At 38.2% G+C, this 19,761-nt stretch overlaps 1 protein-coding gene across 4 annotated transcripts in view; it reads right to left on the bottom strand.

Moving 5' to 3' along the window:
- Positions 1-19,761, bottom strand: part of KLHL20 (kelch like family member 20) — a 66,783-nt gene that overhangs the window by 8,836 nt on the left and 38,186 nt on the right. For all 4 annotated transcript variants that reach the window (XM_010367367.2, XM_010367368.2, XM_030936660.1 and 1 more), the window contains 3 exons: positions 12,198-12,341; positions 3,780-3,913; positions 2,047-2,255 (listed from right to left, as the gene is read on the bottom strand). In XM_010367367.2, coding sequence (XP_010365669.1) covers positions 2,047-2,255; positions 3,780-3,913; positions 12,198-12,341 — 487 coding nt within the window. The remainder of the gene's footprint in view (positions 1-2,046; positions 2,256-3,779; positions 3,914-12,197; positions 12,342-19,761) is intronic.

Genomic DNA, 19,761 nt, shown 5'->3' with positions numbered 1-19,761 from the left:
ACATCAAAAAAAGAAAACTACAGTCCAATATCCTCCATGAACAATGATGCAAAAATCTTCAACAAAATCCCAGCAAACTGAATTCAGTGACACATTAGAAAGATCATTCATCATGACCAGGCAGAAATTATCCCAGGGATGCAAGAATGGTTCAACATATGCAAATCAATCAGTGTGGTACATCATATCAACAGAATGAAGGACAAAAACCAAATAATCATTTCAATTGATGCTGAAAAAGCATTTGATAAAAGTAAGCATCCCTTCATGATAAAAACCTTTAAAAAACTGGGTATAGAGGGAACATACCTCAACACAATAAAAACCATATATGACAGACCCACAGTAGCATAATTTACAATGGAGAAAAATGGAAAGCCTTTCATCTAAGATCTGGAACAAGACAGGCATGCGCACTTTCACCACTGTTATTCAGTATAGTACTGGAAGTCCTAGCTAGAGCAACAGGACAAAAGAAAGAAATAAAGGGCATTCAAATTGGAAAGGAAGAAGTCAAGTTATTCTTCTTTGCAGACAATATGATCTTATATTTGGAAAAACCTAAAGACTCCACCAAAAAACTATTAGAACTGATAAATTCAGCAAAGCTGCAGGATACAAAATCAAGATACAAAAATCAGTAGCATTTCTATATGCCAACAGCAAACAATCTGAAAAAGAAATCAAGAAAGTAATCCTATTTACAATAACTATAAATAAAATAAAATACCTAGGAATAAACTGAACCAAAGAAGTGAAAAATATGATGAAAACTAGAAAACACTGATGCGAGAAATTGAAGAGGACACACAAAAATGAAAAGACATTCCATGTTCATGGATTGGAAGAATCAATATTGTTAAAATGTCCGTACTATCCAAAACAATCTACAGATTCAATGCAATCCCTACCAAAATACCAATGACAGTCTTCACAGAAATAGAAAAAAAAATCCTAAAATTTATAGGCAACCACAAAGACCCAGAATAGCCAAAGCTATCATGAGCAACAAGACCAAAACTGGAGGAATCACATTATCTGACTTCAAATTATACTAAAGAGCTACAGTAACCAAAACAGTATGAGACTAGCATTAAAAACAGACACACAGACCAATGGAAAAGAATGGAGAACCCAGAAATAAACCTATACATTTACAGCAAACTGTTTTTTTGACAAAGGTGCCAGGAACGTACGTTGGGGAAAGGACAATCTCTTCAATTAATGGTGCTGGGAAAACTGGGTATCTATATGCAGAATCAAACTAGACTCCATTTTTTGCCATATACAAAAATCAAATTAAAATGAAGTAAAGCCTTAAATCTAAGGCCTCAAACAATGACACTGCTAAAAGAAAACACTGGGGAAACTTTCCAGGACATTGGTCTGGGCAAAGATTTTTTTCAGTAATACTCCACAAGCACAGGCAACCAAAGAAAAAATAGACAAATGGGATCACATTAAGTCAAAAAGCTTCTGCACAGCAAAGGAAACAACCAACAAAATGAAGAGACAACCCACTGAATGGGAGAAAACTACCCATCTGACAAGGGATTAATAACTAGAATATATAAGGGCTCAAACAACTCAATAGAAAAAAATCAAATAATCCAATTAAAAAGTGGGCAAAAGATCTGAATAGACCTTTCTCCAAAGAAGGCATAAAAATAGCAGACAGGTATATGAAAAGGTGCTCAACATCTGATCACTAGAGAAATGGAAATGAAAATTACAATGAGATGTCATCTCACCCCAGTTAAAATGGTTTTTATCCAAAAGTCAGGCCATAATGATTGCTGATAAAGATGTAGAGAAAAGGGAACCCTCCTACACTGCTGGTGAAAATGTAAATTAGTACAACAGTTTGGAGGTTCCTCAAAAAACTAAGAATAGAAATATCATATGATCCAGCAATCTAATTGCTAGGTATATACCCCAAAGAAAGGAAATCAGTATATTGAAGAGATATCTGCACTCCCATGTTTATTGCAGCACTATTAATAGCCAAGATTTGGAAGCAACCTAAGTGCCCATAACTCCACTTACTCCACTACGGCGTGATGTCATGGCCACCACTGGAGACCACTGGTTGGTTCTGGGGTTGTATCTCTCAGCACTGCTCAGCTCTGTAGTGTCATCTCTACCTCCTACAGCATAGATCATGTCCTGATACACTGCACAGCCTAGGTGTTTCCTCCGGGTCCCCATAGGGGCTATAGTGTGCCATCTGTTTTCCTGAGGATTGTAACGTTCCACTGTAGGGAAAAGAAAAACCAGTAAGTGAGCATTCAACTATTTCCTCTCACCTCCAGTTTTCTTTATAGCCACTGATACTTTGTGATAACATATTTTCAACACATGATCTGATTTTTGCTTCTGAGAAGGATTTGTATACCTTTGGACAATACCACATATACTCTCATCAGGGGCTGGTTTCTTCTAGGTATGGTACAGTGGAAAGGGCATGTGTTGGGATCCAGATACTCTGGTTCTAGTTTTATCTAAATGACTAATTAGCTACATGACTCTCAGCCTCACTCTCCTTATCATTCAATGGGGAGTCTGACTACATGATCAATAAGCACCATTCAGTACTAATAATTTATCATCATAATCAGACAACTTCTGTACTCCTGTATTCCTTCCCTATAGCATAGTGCATTTTAAGCTTCTGAAGAGAAGACATGTGATAATGAATCTGGTGTGACTGTCATATTGACAATATCCTTAGGCAAAAATACCCATAATATCTAAATAGAAAGGAATAACAAACCAGGCCAGGTGCAGTGGCTCACGCTTATAATTCCAGCACTTTAGGAGGCTGAGGTGGGTGGATCACTTGAGCTCAGGAGTTTGAGACCAGCCTGGGCAACACGGCGAAACTCCATCTCTACTAAAAACACAAAAATCAGCCAGGCCTGGTGGCACACACCTATAATCCCAGCTACTCAGGAGGCTGAAGTGGGAGGACTGCTTGAGCCCTGGAGGTTGCAGTGAGCCAAGATCATGCCACTGGATTCCAGCCTGGGTGACAGAGCGAGACCCTATCATAAAAACAAAAACAAAAACAAAACCCAAACAAATGAATTTGTAGTTCTAAGCTTTTATTTATTCTTTTTTTTTTTTTTTTTTTTTTTTTGAGACAGAGTCTTGCTCTGTCGCCCAGGCTGGAGTACAGTGGCCGGATCTCAGCTCACTGCAAGCTCTGCCTCCCGGGTTCACGCCATTCTCCTGCCTCAGCCTCCCAAGTAGCTGGGACCACAGGCGCCCGCCACCACGCCCGGCTAATTTTTTGTATTTTTTAGTAGAGACGGGGTTTCACCGTGTTAGCCAGGATGGTCTCGATCTCCGGACCTCGTGATCCGCCCGTCTCGGCCTCCCAAAGTGCTGGGATTACAGGCTTGAGCCACCGCGCCCGGCCTATTTATTCTTAGATTATAATATAGAGTACGTTGTGGGTTTTTTTGAGGAGAAGTTGTGATGGAGGAAAAGGAACTACTTATATAAGAAAGTATATAAGAAAGTAGTTTTTAAAATTCATTATACATTTCCAGCAGCTTGTAAAGCAGGGGAAGAAACAAATATTTGGGGAATGTACTCAGAATATGACTACAGTAGGAGCTGAGGAAGAGCTGAGAGCTGCACTCTGCTGGAGGGAAAATCAAGCATTTTCCTAATAAATTATAGGATAACCTGGAGTTTCTACACTTTTTGTAGGAGGACTCTCCGGGAAAACATTCTGCTTTTGGGTAACATGATTGCCTTTGGGAGGGACTAACCTGTGTTGAGTGGAGATGTCCCGTCAGAGCCACCTACAGCATATAAGAACCCTCCTAACACAGCCACAGCCACACCTAGTCTTCTGGTACTCATAGAAGCTACCCGAGTCCACTTGTTCTCCTTCGGATCATACCTGTAGTGAGGGAAACCAGACTGTATGCTTGTTCTTATTAACTGAAGCCTTTTTCATAAGCTCTGAAATCACACTAAAGATATACTGAGTACACAGACTTGCTATAGTCAAATGTGCAATGAAAATCTAACATTTTACTTAGTCATTAGAAAAACATCTTAGAATTTATATCTGTGCCAGCTATTAAGCTATTTTTATTAAGCTATTTTCTACACTCAGACTTGGAAAATGTCCCAAGGAAAGAAGAAAACAACCTATGACCTCAGCTCACATAACACAGGCTCTTTTTTTTTTTTTTTTTTTTTTTTTTTGAGACGGAGTCTTGCTCTGTCGCCCAGGCTGGAGTGCAGTGGCACAATCTCAGTTCACTGCAAACTCCACCTCCTGGGTTCACGCCATTCTCCTGCCTCAGCCGCCTGAGCAGTGGGGACTACAGGTGCCCGCCACCTCGCCTGGCTAATTTTTTGTATTTTTATTAGAGACGGGGTTTCACCATGTTAGCTAGAATGCTCTCGATCTCCTGACCTCATGATCCGCCCGCCTGGGCCTCCCAAAGTGTTGGGATTACAGGCATGAGCCACCGCGCCCAGCCGGCAATACAGGCTCTTTCTTCAATGGAATTTTAGTTCATCTGGTCATTACTTTGAAATGCCTCTGATGAATTTTAAAATGATTTTTGTAATTTGTCTTTTTTTCCTAGTTGTTGTAGTGGGGGTGATGGCTGTTACTCTCTACTATATCCTATTTGGAAGTAGAAGTCTTTTGCATAGTTCTTTGAAACAACCTTTTTATTATAAAATAAAACTCAAATACAGAGAGCCACACAAAATAAATGTATAGTTTAAGAGTTATTATCAGGAAAGCCCCCTTGTAAACACCACCCAAGCCAAGAAAAAGAACTTTGCATGCCACTCTGGAAGCCCTGCAATGTGTCCTTTTCCAGTCTCTATCTTCTCCTCTCCACAAATAACCATTATCCTGACTTTTAACAGTTATCACTTCCTTGTGTTTATCGTTTTATCACTCAAGTGTCATCCCTAGACACTTCAGTCTTACTTAACATTACATTTAGAAAAATTTTCATTAATATTTATTTAAAAATAGGGGTCTTGCTGTGTTGACCAGGCTAGTCTCAAACTCCTGGCCTCAAGCAATCCTCTCACCTCAGCCCCCCAAAGCACTGGGATTACAGGTGAGTCACTGTGCCTGGCTGAGACTTAAATAAATAAATAAATAAAAATAAAATTAAAGGCTGAGTGTGGTGGTTCATACCTGTAATCCCAGCACTTTGGAAGGCTAAGGCTGGAGGACTGCTTGAGGCCACGAGTTTGAGTTCAAGACCTGCCTGGTCAACACAGAGAGACCTTATCTCTATAAAAAAATGGGAAAAAAAATTAGCCAGTCATGGTGGTGTTCACTTGCAGTCCCAGTTGCTTGGGAGGCTGAGGCAGGGATTGCTTGAGACAGTTGTGAGCTATTATTGCACCACTGCACTCCAGCCTGGGTGACAGAGTGAGACACTGTCTCTAAAAAAATTAAAGAGTCTCTTATTATCTACAGGTTTTCCCTCCATTCCTTTTCCTCCCTGCAATTCATCTTAGAACCTAGAGTGTATGACAATTTTCCCCATAATATGGATTTGGTTGACTGCACATTCATAGTGCAGTTCAATCTGTTGCTCTGTCCTTTTTATGTTGGGCAAACTGGTAGTTGGATCTAGAACTTTGATCAGACTATGTTTGGTTCCTTTAACAAGACTACAGAAGGTAGTATGTTAGCAGCTGTTTATCAATGTCTAGATACACTAATTTACTTAGTGTTTCAAAATGATAATATTCTATCACTTATTTTATTTTATTGGGATAATTTTATAAAGAAACAATCCTTTTATCTACTATTTGGTTACTCAATTGATATAATAATACAGTTCATATAAGAAAGGCAGGATATATGCTCTCTTCTTTCACTTTATTTACATGTTTTGAGATAATAAATTTGTTCCCTATGATCTTCCAAAGGCAATAATTAGTCTTAAAAAATTTAACATTAAGAACGCATAGATTTAAGTGTATTTATTGGATTTCAATCTATTGCAATTATAGCTTTTAAAGCTGAAATTATCTTATCTTTGGTCAGTGGGAACATCTTCAAGTTGGCTGAGTCTTTTTGAATTTTTGACTCTTAGCAGTCTCTGACAGCTTGCTTGCTATTTGGTATGACAAGAGGGTACAGACTCATCTGCACATTTCCTGTTCTAAACCTAGAATCAGACATTTTTCCAAAGCTCTGGTTTAAGTGGGAAATAAAATTTCAAGATACAATCTGGAAGGAGAGATGTTCACTGACACTTTATTTCTAGGCTTTCTCAGTTGACAAGCTAGAATATATAGAAATTTTTTCAAAAGAAGAATTTAGTTCAAATTCATACTCAGGACTACAAGATACTTTATTTAACTTCTATTTTACAACCTTTTCTTCTTCTACCTCCACACTCTGGTTTTCAAGGACAAAGGAGAGAACAGAATTAGAATAATCCACACTCATTTCCTTTATTCTACATTTATACACATAGCAGAATAGCAATATTATCACTAATACCCCTTAGAACAATTAAAATTCCTTTTTGCATACCTCTTCTTTGTACTACATTTACAAGGATTGAGTACATAGCTAGAGCATGCTACACTCTCTCCCTTTTATGTTTTTATTTCTTATTTTTTTTGAGACGGAGTCTGGCTCTGTCGCCCAGGCTGGAGTGCAGTGGCCGGATCTCAGCTCACTGCAAGCTCTGCCTCCCAGGTTCACGCCATTCTCCTGCCTCAGCCTCCCGAGTAGCTGGAACTACAGGCACCCGCCACCTCGCCCGGCTAGATTTTTGTATTTTTTAGTAGAGATGGGTTTCACCATGTTAGCCAGGATGGTCTCGATCTCCTGACCTCGTGATCCGCCTGTCTCGGCCTCCCAAAGTGCTGGGATTACAGGTGTGAACCATGTGGTCCAGCCCTTCTGTCAATGTCTTTCTAGTAATTCTATCTGAAGTTTGTTCTCCTACAGGGCTCAAGAGAACAAGATTCCCTAATCTCTTACATGTTGATAACAGCTGTCTGTGCCCTTTGTACTTCAAAGTCGGTTTCTCAAGGTATAAAATGCTTGGCTCACATTTTTCTTGAATATCTAAAACATGCCATTCTATTTTCTTCTGGCATGAAGTACTACTTTTAAAAAGCCAGATGATAATCTAAGTTTCTTTTCCTTATAAGTAACATGTACTTTTTTGTAGATACCTAAATAATTTTTTCTTTAAGGTACAGTCATGTTATTGCATATGTCTTGGTGTTCTGGGTCAATATTTGAAGGATATAATGTATTCTTTCAAAAAAGTTTCAATTTTTTTTAATTACAGGAAAGTAATTTTGAATTACAGTTCTTAATATTCGTTCTGTTTCGCTGTTTTGGTTTTCTTCTTTAAGGACTGCTATGACCGGTATAATAGATTTTTACCTATTTTCAATATTTGTTGCTATCTCTCAAATGCTCTCTTGATTTTTATTTATTTATTTATTTATTTTTTGAGAGAGAGTTCTGCTCTTGATGACCAGGGTGGAGCTCAATGGCGCGATCTCGGCTCACTGCAACCTCCACCTCCTGGGTTCAAGCCTCCCAAGCAGCTGGGATTACAGGTGCCTGCCACCACATCGGGCTAATTCTGTATTTTTCGTAGAGACGGGGTTTCACCATGTTAGTCAGGCTGGTCTTGAACTCCTGACCTCAGGTGCTCCATCCCCCCCACCCCCTTCAGCCTCCCAAAGTGCTGGAATTACAGGCATGAGCCACTGTGCCCGCCCTTGATTTCTTTTTGACCTTAAAATATTTGCTCTTTTCGGCCGGGCGCGGTGGCTCAAGCCTGTAATCCCAGCACTTTGGGAGGCCGAGACAGGCGGATCATGAGGTCAGGAGATTGAAACCATCCTGGCTAACACAGTGAAACCCCGTCTCTACTAAAAAATACAAAAAACTAGCCGGGCAAGGTGGCGGGCGCCTGTAGTCCCAGCTACTCGGGAGGTTGAGGCAGGAGAATGGCGTAAACCCAGGAGGCGGAGCTTGCAGTGAGCTGAGATTGGGCCACTGCACTCCAGCCTGGGCGACAGAGCGAGACTCCGTCTCAAAAAAAAAAAAAAAAAAAAAAAAAAAAATTTGCTCTTTTCGACATCTATTTGTCTTACGGCATTATCTGTTTTGCTTATTCTCCTTTAATCTTCATTCTGAAATGATTTTTCCTTTCATTTCTAATACTTTTCTGAGTTCTGTCACTTCTGAATTTTTCTACTTCTGATTTATGTAGTTTCATATCTTGTATCATTTCCTTAATGTCTTTTATCACATTTTGAAACAGTTAAGGTTTTGATGTGTAGGTGTGTCTTTCTAGTGTGCTTTTATTGTCTGTAGAGATGTTATTCTGCTGCTTATTCTCTCTTCTTATACTAACTTTGTATGTAATCTAATCTCAATACTTTGCTATTTCATTTTTACATGAAGTGAGTTTTCCTGAACTTTTAGAAATAGGGGTGAGTGGTTTGGTTTGTAATAGTTTTTCTAACTTTGTGGAGCTCCTTCTTTTTTTAAAGTAGTATTAAAAAATACAGTGCCTTGCCTTCAGAGATTTTTACTTAAATTTTTTTATTTTTAATTTTTGTGTATATATTTATGGGGTATATGAGATGTTTTGATACATGTATGCAATGTGAAATAATCACATCATAAAGAATGGGGTATCCTTAAATTTTATTTTATTTTATTTTATTTATTTTTTTCTGAGACAGGGTCTCACTCTATTACCCTCGCTGGGGTGCAGTGGAGCGATCATGGCTCACTGTAGCCTTGACCTCCCAGCAATCCTCTCACCTCAGCCTCCTGAGTAACTGGGACCACAGGCATGTGCCACTACACCTGGCTAATTTTTTTATTTTTTTGGAGAGACAAGGTCTCACTGTGTTGCGCATGCTAGTTTTGAAATCCTGGACTCAAGCAACCCTCCCACCTAGGCCTCCCAAAGTGTTGGGATTATGGGTGTGAGCCACAGCACCTAGCCCAGTGATTTACTATTCACTGCCTTACTTTTGTCTTGGCTTTCTCTTTTCAAGGAAAACAAAAGGCATCTGTTGCCCTCATCCTGCTTAATTTTGATTCTACTCCCAGAAGTTTCTCCTCAGTGTAGAGTCCTGACCTGGAAGGTTATCCTGGCTGGTCAGTTTTGAGAGTTCCCAGGGACTAGATGGCTCTAACCCAGCTGGTTCCCAACCAGGTGTTATTTTTTCCCCTTCATCCCCCCTTTTCATCCCCTAGGTAACATCTGGCAATGTTTGGAGACATTTTTGGTTATCACAACCAGGCATGTGCTTCTGGTACTTAGTTGGTAGAGGCTATGGATGCTGTTAAACATCCTACAATGCACAGGACAGTCCCCTACAACAAAGAATTGTCTGACCCAAAACGCCAGTAGTGCTGAGGTTGAGAAACCTTCTTCTAAATCCTTCAGGTCTTATTGAGGTCTTGCACTTACACTCTCTGGCAGTGGACAAAACTGGTCTAGTTTCAGTTGCTGATAAATTTTCCCCTTGTGATTTCTTGTGACTATGTATTAGCTAGTTTGAGGTTCTTTTGTTCTTAGATCTGTCAGACATCCAATTGCTTCTTTCTGATTTCTCCTGAAGATACTAATACCATGCAGGTCTTGTGGCTAATGGTAGTTTGTCTTTGCCCATTTGTGTTTTGGAGTTTGTGAGGATATCCTTTCCTTTACTTTTGTCTTTAATTTTGTTCACAGGTTCTGATTTTTAAATTGTGGTAAAATACACATAACATAAAATTTACCATCTTAACCATGTTTTAACTGTTTAGTAGTGTTAAGTATATTCACATTGTTGTGTAACTCCAATCTCCAGAACTAGTACATAGGTTTTTAGCTTTGCTATCTATTACTCTATCTGTTTTTACGTGGGTATTTGGAGATATTAAAAAACTATGCCATCACTGCTGCTAACCTCCTGTACTGAGTTTTGAAAGTGAAAAAATCTTGACAGAGAGATAAAAGGGAACTGGCATAGCTTTCAAGAGTTATCTTCTATTTTATCTGTACTGACAACAGTTAAACTTTTCAACATATACATGGTAAACTAGTAAATGCTACCTCAAAAATTTTAGAGTCATGATTCATTTCTTTTTAAGAAGTAAGGATGAAATATATGTTCTTATCAGTAATCATAGCACATGAGACTCTAAAATCTGACAGAAGAAATTAAGAACAAAATCTGTTCCACCAAAATTAACTATTTGTACACTAGTATAAAGTGACTATGGCAGCCCACCTAGATTTCCCTAAGCATATTTCAATGATTAATGAGAGTCTATATACAAAATACTTTAAGCTTTTTATCAGATGTCCTATACAAAGTATTATTACTTAATGATTTCTCTGAGGGAAGTCTGAGTAGAGTCATGCATTAAGTACACTCCAGGTAGATTCGGGAAAACAATCAGAACAGATTTCACAAGTGGTATGCTTGATATATACAGAATGTAATCTGAAATACATTTCTAACATTTCAATGTTAGGTACAATCAACGTGGCAGTTGAAAAACTCAGGTTATGTGCCCCAAAGCACAGGCAACAAAAGCAAAAAAAGTAAGATTATGTCAAACTAAAAGGCTTCTGCATGGCAAAGGAAACAATCAACAGAGTGAAGAGACAATCTACAGAGTGGGAGAATATATTTGCAAACCATACATCTCATAAAAGGTTAATACTGAAAATATATAAGGAACTTAAACAACTCAACAGCAAGAAAACAAACAATCTGATTTAAAAATGGACAAAGGACCTGAACAGATATTTTTCAAAAGAACACATACAAATGGCTAAGTATATGAGAAAATGCTCAATATCACTGATCATCAGGGAAATGCAAATTAAAATCACAAAGAAATATCATGTCACACTTGTTAGAATGGCTACTATATAAAAAAAGAAAGATAATAAATATTGGCAAGAATATGGAGAAAAGGAAACCCTTGCACTCTATTGATGAGAATGTAAACTAGTATAGCCATTACAGAAAACAGTATAGAGGTTCCTCGAAAAATTAAAAATACAACTATCATATGATCCAGTAATCCCACTACTAAGCATATATTCAATGGAAATAAGTATGTTGAAGATACCTGTACTTTCATATTCATTGCAGCATTATTTACAATAGACAAGATATGAAGTTAAGCTAAATGTACCTCAACAGATGAATGGATACAGAAAATATGGCATATATGAATAGAATACTATTCAGTCTTAAAAAAGAAAGAAATCCTGGCATTTGTGATGGCATGGATAAACCTGGAGGACATTAAGTGAAACAAGCTACACATAGACAAATATTGCATGATCTCACTTATATAAGGAATCTAAAAAAGCTGAACTCATGGAAGTAGAGAGTAGAATGGTGGTTACCAGGGGCTGGCAAGATGAGGGGCAGTGAGGAAATCTTGGTAAATGAATACAAAATTTCAGTTAGAGAGAAGGAATAAATTCAAGGACTCTAACGTACAACATAGTAACTATAGTTAATAACAATGTATTATACACTTGAGAGTAGATTTTAAGTGTTCTCACCACAAATAAATCATAAGTATGTGAGGTAACAAATATGTTAATTAGCTTGATTTAGCCATTCCACCAGCTATACATATTTCAAAACATCATGCTGTACACTATGAATATATACAATTTTTGTTAATTAAAAAAAAACTTTTTATAGATCTTTCATTTTCCTAGACTTTAAGATCAACTAAAGACTTTTTCCTGAAAGCCTATGGGAAAGCCACTGAATAGTGGATCCTCCAATGTCCTAAATTCAGCTGCACTTGTTTCTTTTCTTTTTTTTTCCTGGATACAGGGTCTCACTTTGTACCCAGGCTGGAGTGCAGTGGCATGATCTCAGCTCATTGCAGCCTCAACTTCCTGGGCTCAAGTGATCCTCTCGCCTCAGCCCCACAAGTAGCTGGGACTACAGGCATGCACCGCCATGCCCGGCTAATTTTTTTTTTTTTTTAATCTCACCATGTTGCCTAGGCTGATCTTGAACTCCTGAGCTCAAGCAATCCACCTGCCTTGGCGTTCCAAAGTGCTAGGATTGTAGGTGTGAGCCACCATGCCCGGCCTGTACTTGTTTCTTTTAAAGAGCTCTATGTTCTTTAAAATAAAAATACAGAAAATGACTTAAAAAAAAATCACCTCTCAACAATGTTGAGGCAAGACACGCCATCCTGGCCACCCACAGCATAGAGAAAGCCTCCAAGTACTGCTACACCAACACTTGTCCTGCAGGTGCTTGTAGGGGCCACATCACTGCTCCACTGGTTTGTTTTGGGGTCATACCTGAAAAGAACATACCAAGAGGAGAGTTTGTATTACACAAAGGATGCTTGGCTATGTTTACATATTCTAAATCCATGGATTTATACGATATATATTCTTTCCCCTAAGTATGGGCTGATTAATAACAACTAAAACATTTGAAAATCTGGTTTGTGTTTTTATTTTTTATGTATGAATATATTTTCTTTTAAAAAATCAGAATATTATTGATAAAGCTAAATCCCTCCTTGAGTTCCACCTGAATTTTGGTCTCTTCACATTTTGATTTGGCATATATCCTTCAAGACTTTTCAGTAAAATATATATAGGTATATATGCATCCACATATATGTATTTCTTTATATGCAAGCATGTTTTCTTCACATAAATAATACCACACAGTAGGCACTGCTTTTTTCCTCAACATTTTTTGAAATCTATTTATGCTAATATAGCTCCAGATTTTTCTTTTTAATTATTTTACTATTATATGTTATACATTATTTAATTATATTCCTACTGATATACCCCTTATGCTGTTTCTGATATTTTGCAATTAAAAACAATGTTCATCCTTGTACATTTCTCTTTGTGTGAATGGGTGATAGGTAGAATTACTGTAGCAAATAGTATGCTTAATTTTTTTTTTTTTTTTTTTGTGAGATGGAGTCTGGCTCTGTTGCACGGGCTGGGGTACAGTGGCGCAATCTTGGCTCACTGCACACTCCGCCTCCTGGGTTCACGCCATTCTCCTGCCTCAGCCTCCTGAGTAGCTGGGACTACAGGCGCCTGCCACAACACCCGGCTCATTTTTTTGTATTTTTAGTAGAGACGGGGTTTCACCGTGTTAGCCAGGATGGTCTCGATCTCCTGACCTCGTGATCCGCCCGTCTCGGCCTCCCAAAGTGCTGGGATTACAGGCTTGAGCCACCGCGCCCGGCCAGTATGCTTAATTTTTAAAAATACTATCAAATTGCTCTTTTTGTAGTTATATCTTCTTTTTTCAATTTCATTGATTTCTTTTGTTTGTTGGGTTTTATTGCTTTTTTAGTAACGATTTAAAAGCATGATTCATTTATTTTGTATCTTTCTTATTTCCAAATGCATATAAGTTATATTAATGTATCTAAGCTAAAATTCATGTAAATTTCCCTCTGGGTACCACCTTAGTTGCATTCTATCCATTTTGATATACATAGGCTAAATTGTTAAAGTATAAACATTTAGCTATTTCTACTCTTATTTCTTTAACCCATCGATTTTTTTTAACTGTGATGTGTTCTTTTTTTTTCCCCCATAAGTTATTGGGGTATCGGGGTACACGTGGTATTTAGTTACATGAGTAAATTCTTTAGTGGTGATTTATGAGATTTTAGTGCATGCATCAGTATACATGGCACCATATTTGTAATCTTTTATCCCTCAACCCCCTCCCACTCTTCCCCCCAAGTCCCCAAAGTACATTGCATCATTCTTATGCCTTTGAGTCCTCATAGCTTAGCTCCCACATATCAGTGAGAACATACGATGTTTGGTTTTCCATTCTGAGTTGCGTCGCTTAGAATAATAGTCTCTAATCTCATCCAGGTCACTGCAAATGCTGTTAATTCATTCCTTTTTATGGCTGCGTAGTATTCCATCATCTATATACACCACAGTTTCTTTATCCACTCATTGATTGATGGGCATTTGGTTTGCTTCCATGATTTTGCAATTGTGAATTGGGCTGCTAGAAACGTGCGTGTACAAGTATCATTTTTGATTAATGACTTCTTTTCCTCTGGGTAGATACCCAGTAGTGGGATTACTGGATCAAATGGTAGTTCTACTTTTAGTTCTTTAAGGAATCTCTGCACTGTTTTCCATAGTGGCTGTACTAGTTTACATTGCCACCAGCAGTGTAGAAGTGTTCCCTGTTCATAGCATCCACGCCAACATCTACTGGTTTTTGATTTTTTTATTATGGCCATCCTTGCAGGAGTAAGGTGGAATCACATTGTGGTTCTCATTTGCATTTCCCTGATCATTGTGATGTTGAGCATTTTTTCATGTTTGTTGGCAATTTGTATATCTTCTTTTGAGAACTGTTTATTCATGTCCTAAGCCCACTTTTTGATAGGATTTTTTTTCTCACTGACTTGAGTTCGTTGTAGATTCCAGGTATTAGTTGTTTTTCAGATGTATAGATTGCGAAGATTTTCTCACACTCTGTGGGTTGTCTGTTTACTCTGCTGACTGTTCCTTTTGCCATGCAACAGCTCTTCAGTTTAATTAGGTCCCAGCTATTTATCTTTTGTTTTTATTGCATTTGCTTTTGGGTTTCTGGTCATGAAATCCTTGCCTAAGCCAATATCAAGAAGGGTTTTTGCAATGTTATCTTCTATAATTTTTACAGTTTCAGGTCTTAGGGTTTAAGTCCTTAATCCATCTTGAGTTGATTTTTGTATAATGTGAGAGATGAGGATCCAGTTTCGTTTCCTTATATGTGGCTAGCTAATTATCCCAGCACCATTTGTTGAAAAGAGTGTTCTTGCCCCTCTTTATGTTTTTCTTTTTTTTTTTTTTGAGACGGAGTCTCGCTCTGTCGCCCAGGCTAGAGTGCAGTGGCCGGATCTCAGCTCACTGCAAGCTCCGCCTCCTGGGTTTATGCCATTCTCCTGCCTCAACCTCCCGAGTAGCTGGGACTACAGGTGCCTGCCACCTTGCCTGGCTAGTTTTTTGTATTTTTTTTTTTAGTAGAGACGGGGTTTCACCATGTTAGCCAGGATGGTCTTGATCGCCCGACCTCGTGATCCGCCCATCTCAGCCTCCCAAAGTGCTGGGATTACAGGCTTGAGCCACCACGCCTTGGCCTTTTATGTTTTTCTTTGCTTTGTTGAAGATCAGTTGGCTGTAAGTATTTGGGTTTATTTCTGGGTTCTCTATTCTGTTCCATTGGTCTATGTGCCTATTTTTATACCAGTACCACACTGTTTTGGTTACTATGACTCTATAGTATAGTTTGAAATTAGGTAGTGTGATGTCTCCAGATTTGTTCTTTTTGTTTAGTATTGCTTTGGCTATGCGGGCTCTTTTTTGGTTCCATATGATCTTTATAATTTTTTTTTGTTTTTTTAATTCTGTGAAGAATGATGGTGGTATTCTGATGGTGATTGCATTGAATTTGTAGATTGCTTTGGCAATATTTTCACAATATTGATTCTACCCATCCATGAGCATGGGATGTGTTTCCATTTGTTTGTGGCATCTATGATTTCTTTCTGCACTGTTTTGTAGTTTTTCTTGTAGAAGTCTTTCGACTCCTTTGTTAGGTATATTCCTGAGTATTTTATTTACTTTTTTGCAGCTATTGTAAAAAAAAGTTAAGTTCTTGATTTCATTCTCTGCTTGGTTGCTATTGGTGTATAGAAGAGTTACTGATTTTTGTACATTAATCTTATATCCGGAAACTTCGCTGAATTATTTTATCAGTTATAGGAGCTTTCCAGAGGAGTCCTCAGGATTTTCATGGTAAACGATCATATCATCAGCAAACAGTGACAATATGACTTCCTCTTTACTGATCTGGATGCCTTTTATTTCTTTCTCTTGTCTGATTGCTCTGGCCAGGACTTCCAGTACTATGTTGAAGAGGAGTGGTGAGAGTGGGCATCCTTGTCTTTTCCCCATGCTCACAGGAAATGCTTTCAACTTTTCCCCACTCAGTATGTTGTCTGTGGGTTTGTTATAGATGGCTTTTATTGCATTAAAGTATGTCCCTTGTATGCCAATTTTGTTGAGAGTTTTAGTCATAAAGGGATGCTGAGTTTTGTCAAATGCTTTTTTTGCATCTATTGATATGATCATGTGATTTTTGTTTTTAATTCTGTTTATGTGGTGTATCACATTTATTGACTTAGATATGTTAAACCATCCCTGCATCCCTGGCATGAAACACACTTGATCATGGTGGATTATCTTTTTGATATGATGTTGGATTCGGTTAGCTAGTATTCTGTTAAGGATTTTAGCATCTATGCTCATCAAGGATATCAGTCTTTAGTTTTCTTTTTTGGTTATGTCCTTTCCTGGTTTTGGTATTAGGGTGATGCTAGCTTCACAGAATGAATTACGAATTATTAGGGAGGGTTCCTTCTTTCTCTATCTTGTGGAATAGTGTCAAAAGGATTGGTACCAATTCTTCTTTGAATGTCTGGTAGAATTATGCTGTGAATCCGTCTGGTCCTGGACTTTTTTTTGTTGTATTTTTAAATTACCACTTCAATCTTGCTGCTTATTATTGGTGTGTTCAGGGTATCTAATTCTTCCTGATTTAAGATAGGAGGGTTGCATTTTTCCAGGAATTTATTCATCTCTTCTAGGTTTTCTAGTTTATATGTGTAAACTTGTTTATAGTAGCCTTGAATGATCTCTGGTATTTCAGTCATGTCAGTTGTAATAGCTCCTGTTTTGTTTTCTAGTAAGGTTATTTAGATTTTCTCTTCTTTTCTTGGTTAATCTTGCCAATGGTCTATCAATTTTATTTATCTTTTCTTTTTTTTTTTTTTTTTTTTTTTTTTTTTTTTTTTTTTTTTTTTTTTTTTTTTTTTGAGACGGAGTCTCGCTCTGTCGCCCAGGCTGGAGTGCAGTGGCCGGATCTCAGCTCACTGCAAGCTCCGCCTCCCGGGTTTACGCCATTCTCCTGCCTCAGCCTCCCAAGTAGCTGGGACTACAGGCACCCGCCAACTCGCCCGGCTAGTTTTTTGTATTTTTTAGTAGAGACGGGGTTTCGCCGTGTTAGCCAGGATGGTCTCGATCTCCTGACCTCGCGATCCACCCGTCTCGGCCTCCCAAAGTGCTGGGATTACAGGCTTGAGCCACCGCGCCCGGCCTTATCTTTTCAAATAACTAGCTTTTTGCTTCATTTATCCTTTGTATTTTTTTTTTGTTGTTGTTTGTTTGTTTCAATTTCATGTAGTTCTGCTCTGATCTCGGTTATTTCCTTTGCGTTTGGTTTGTTCTTGTTTCCCTAGTTCCTTGAGGTGTGACCTTAGATTGTCTTTGCTCTTTCAGACTTCTTGATAATGTAGGCATTTAGGGCTATGAACTTTCCTCTTAGCACCGCCTTTGTTGTGTATCCCAGAGGTTTTGATAGGTTGTGTCATTATTGTCATTAAGTTCGAAGAATTTTTAAATTTCCATCTTGATTTCATTTTTGACCCAATGCTCATTCAGGAGCAGGTTATTTAATTTCCATGTATTTGCATGGTTTTGAAGGTTCCTTTTGGAGTTGACTTCCAGTTTTATTCCACTGTGGTCTCAGTGCTTGATATAATTTCAATTTTCTTAAATTTATTGAGGCTCATTTTATGGCCTATCTTATGGTCTATCTTGGAGAAAGTTCCATGAGCTGTTGAATAGAATGGGTATCCTGTGGTTTTTGGATGAAATGTTCTGTATATATCTGTTAAATCCATTTTTTCCAAGGTATAGTTTAAATTCATTGTTTCTTTGTTGAATTTCTGTCTTGATGACCTGTCTAGTGCTGTCAGTGGAGTAATGAAGTCTCCCACTATTCTTGTGTTGCTGTCTATCTCATTTCTCGGGTCTATTAGTAATTGTTTTATAAGTTTAGGAGCTCATTAGGTGCATATATGTTTAGGCCTATGATATTTTCCTGTTGGACAAGGCCTTTTACCATTATATACTGTCCCTCTTTGTCTCTTTTAACCACTGTTGCTTTAAAGTTTGTTTTGTCTGATATAAGAACAGCTATCCCTGCTCGCTTTTGGTGTCTATTTGAATGAAATGCCTTTTTCCACTGTTTTAAGTTTATGTGCGTTCTTATGTGTTAGGTGAGTCTCCTGAAGGCAGCAGATGGTTGTTGAGTTCTTATCCATTCTGCGGTTCTGTACCTTTTAAGTGGAGCATTTAGGTCATTTACATTCAATGTTAGGATTGAAATGTGAGGTACCGTTACTTTCATTGTGCTCTTTGTTGCCTGTGTACTTTGGTTTTGTTTTTTGTTTTTGCTTTTTAACTTGTATTTTTGCATTATAGGTTCTGTGTGATTTATGTTTTAAAGAGGTTCTGTTTTGATGTGTTTCTAGGATTTGTTTCAAGATTTAGAGCTCCTTTTAGAAGTTCTTGTAGTGGTGATTTGGTAATGGCAAATTATCTCAGCATTTGTTTGTCTGAAAACGGCTTATCTTTCCTTCATATATAATGCTTAGTTTTACTGGATACAAAATTCTTGGCTGATAATTGTTTTGTTTGAGGAGGATGAAGATAAGTCCCCAATCCCTTCTAACTTGCAGGGTTTCCACTGAGAAATCTGCTGTTAATGATAGGTTTTCCTTTATAAGTTACCCAGTGTTTCTGTCTCACAGCTCTTGATTCTTTCCTTCATCTTGAGTTTGGATAACCTGGTGACAATGTGCCTAAGGAAAGATCTTTTTGTGATGAATTTCACAGGTGTCTTTGTGCTTCCTATATTTGGATGTTTAGGTCTCTCACAAGGCTGGGAAAATTTTCCTTGATTACTCCCCCAAGTATGTTTTCCAGGCTTTTAGAATTCTCTTCTTCCTTGGGTATACTGGTTATTCTTATTTTGGTTGTCTAACAAAATCCCAGACTTTTTGGAGGCTTGTTCATATTTTCTTATCCTTTTTTCTTTGTCTTTGTACGATTGGGTTAATTCAAAGACCTTGTCTTTGAGCTCTGAATTTCTTTCTTCTACTTGTTCAATTCTATTACTGAGACTTTCCAGAGCATTTCGCATTTCTAAAAGTGTGTCCAAAGTTTCCTGAATTTTTGTTTTCTCATTAAGCTATCTATTTCCTTGAGTGTTTCTCCCTTCACTTCTTGTATCATTTTTGGATTTCCTTGCATTGGGCTTCACCTTTCTCTGGTCCCTCCCTGATTAGCTTAATAACTGACCTCCTGAATTCTTTTTCAGGTAAATCAGGGAATCTTCTTGATTTGGATCCATTGCTGGTGAATTAGTATGATTTTTTTGGGGGTGTTGAAGAGCCTTGTTTTGTCATGTTACCAGGGTTGGTTTTCTGGTGCCTTCTCATTTGGGTAGGCTCTGTCAGAGGGAAGGTCTAGGGATGAAGGCTATTGTTCAGATTCTTTTGTTCCACAAAGTGTTCCCCTGATATAGTATTTTCCCCCTTTTCCTATGGATGTGGCTTCCTGTGAGCCAAATTGCAGTGATTGTTGTCTCTCTTCTGGGTCTAGCCACCCAGTGAGTCTACTCAGCTCTGGGCTGGTAGTAGGGGATGTCTGCAGAGTCCTGTGATGTGAACCGTCTATGGGTCTCTCAGCTGTGGATACCAGTGCCTGTTCTGGTGGAGGGTGCAGTGGACTCTGAGGATCCTTAGTTTTGGTGGTTTAATGCTTTATTTTTGTGTTGGTTGGCCTCCTGCCAGGAGATGGTGCTTTCCAGAAAGCATCAGCT

The sequence above is a fragment of the Rhinopithecus roxellana genome, chromosome 8 (assembly GCF_007565055.1).
Source record: "Rhinopithecus roxellana isolate Shanxi Qingling chromosome 8, ASM756505v1, whole genome shotgun sequence".
Classification (NCBI taxonomy): Eukaryota; Metazoa; Chordata; class Mammalia; order Primates; family Cercopithecidae; genus Rhinopithecus; species Rhinopithecus roxellana.
The sequence above is the reverse complement of the archived record's forward strand: the minus strand, read 5'-3'. Positions and strand labels throughout refer to the sequence as shown.